Genomic DNA, 1,866 nt, shown 5'->3' with positions numbered 1-1,866 from the left:
CAAGCTTTGCTGCCATAATGATGGTGGTTAGAAGGGTACTGAGATACGATCGCTCTCTGCCATAGTTGTACTTGCAAGTGTACCTGTAGCTAGCACCGACACAGGCAGGCTGGCAAACCTACACATTTGCCACTGTACTAGATTTGGCTGGGATAGGGGAGGGGTTAGAATAAATCACTCCAGCACAAGTCCAGTCATAGCAGCACAATCCCGGCCCACACCCTCAGCATTTTGCCAGTGTGTCAATTAAGTGCATGAATAGCTATGGGCGTAGGAACGCCTTGCCTTGCTGTCTTACTTGGTATAGTAACTACTACTTGGAGGTGAGATTGACTCCTGAGCCCTCCACTTCAGGGTTTCTGAAGCAGCAGCCCTGAACTGACTTGGCCGTCTCAATCTCAAAGCCTCCACTGGAACGATAAGGACAAGAAACGGCGCCTAAATGAAATGGGACAAGGCCTAGGGAAGGCAGCGCTTGTAGTTCATGAGCACTGTTTCTGCTGAGCTCCCTTAAGTGCACGTACCGGGCAAATTGCCGCCTTTCCAGCCCGGCTGTGTGCAGTAAGACAGCAGTGCTTTTCAACCAGGTGCTGCAAAATCCTTTCGGGGTGATGTGGCGCAGCTAGGTTAGCACCGGTAGGAGTGCGAACGTGATTCCCTTTCGGACAGGAACCCAGAGTATCAAAACCATTCTGACCGGGCCTGGTCTTTGTGAGCCCGTTGCAGCAGAAGGATTGCTCTATTATTTTGAAAAAGATTGGTAGAAACTAAGAGCAGACGTTTTCCCAGAGGGGGGCTAGAGTCCAACCGGGGTGAAAACCGCTGCACTCCTGCATCGTGGCGGGCAGAGCGCAGCTGGGATACACCCAGCCCAGGGTTTTCTCTCTCCATCCGCAATCTGAACTCTGCTCTCCCCTAGCACCCAGCCTTCCTCTGCACTTCGGATGTCAATACACCGGGGCAGATCCAAGAGGGCGCGGGGGTGCCGTTACAACAGCTGGGGCACAAATAACCCAGAGACGCTGGCGCACGAGTCCTGTCATCGTTCGGACTAAATGATGCCCCGGCTGGCGTCAGGAAGGATGGGAAGGGACGGCCTCTCCTCTCTCTCGAGCGCCTGCTGACAAGGCGCGTGGAAGCAGGACGTTGGCCGCCGCTCCTGGCCCGGTGGCCGGTCCGCGCCGGGCCAGGCCCGAGGCCTGTGTGGGGGGCACTTCCAGGCCGCGCCGCGCAGGCCCTGCCCGCAGCAGGGTCCCGCCTGCGGGATGCTGCGGGAGGAGGCCGGCTCGGGGCGGGGAAGGGAAGGGAAGCAGCCGCTCTCTCTCCTCCCCCTTCGCCTCCTTCCCCCGCCGGCTCGCGCCGGGCGCAGACGCCGCCTGCCCGGGCGGGGAGCGCGTTCCCCGGCAACGTGCGGCGGGCGGGCGGGCGCAGGGGATGGGGCGGCCGGGGTGCCGGCCGAGCGCCCCCGGCCATGATGCTGCTGAGCAGGAAGGCGGAGGGGCCGCTGGCCGCAGGTACCGCGATGCTCGGGGCCCTGCTTCCAGCTGCGCCCTTTCCCCTTGGGATCCGCTCCCCCCTCGAAAAGCACCGCCGAGGGACCAGGACGCGGCCCAGAAGGGCCGGAGCCGCCGCGATCCCCGGCTCCGGCGGTCCCGATGCCACGCGAGGGTTTCTCGCGGGGGAGGGGGGCCCCGGCCCAGCCGGGACGGCGCTGGAGGATGCGAGACCCCCTTGGGGCGCTGTGGGAGACGGGGTGGGCGACGGGACCAGCGTGTCCTGGGCAGGGGGCGAGGGCACCCGGCGCGTCTGGGGCCTTGAATCGGGGATTTTAAAAAATAATGTCTTCTTCTGCCCGGGGTTGCTGGC

General features: G+C 62.5%; 1 protein-coding gene across 2 annotated transcripts in view; it reads left to right on the top strand.

Annotated features, from left to right (window-relative positions):
• The first annotated feature begins 1,403 nt into the window (after positions 1 to 1,403).
• The window catches only part of DYRK3 (dual specificity tyrosine phosphorylation regulated kinase 3), a 22,515-nt gene continuing 22,052 nt past the window's right edge, over positions 1,404 to 1,866 (top strand). Inside the window, exon 1 of one of the 2 annotated variants that reach the window (XM_019546519.1) lies at positions 1,404 to 1,514. In XM_019546519.1, the coding sequence (XP_019402064.1) occupies positions 1,472 to 1,514 (43 nt within the window). In that variant the 5' untranslated portion in view covers positions 1,404 to 1,471. The remainder of the gene's footprint in view (positions 1,515 to 1,866) is intronic. The other variant, XM_019546521.1, reaches the window with a different exon arrangement.

This window comes from Crocodylus porosus, unplaced genomic scaffold (genome assembly GCF_001723895.1).
Source record: "Crocodylus porosus isolate Cpor-Errol unplaced genomic scaffold, CroPor_comp1, whole genome shotgun sequence".
NCBI classification, from domain to species: domain Eukaryota; kingdom Metazoa; phylum Chordata; order Crocodylia; family Crocodylidae; genus Crocodylus; species Crocodylus porosus.
The sequence above is the reverse complement of the archived record's forward strand: the minus strand, read 5'-3'. Positions and strand labels throughout refer to the sequence as shown.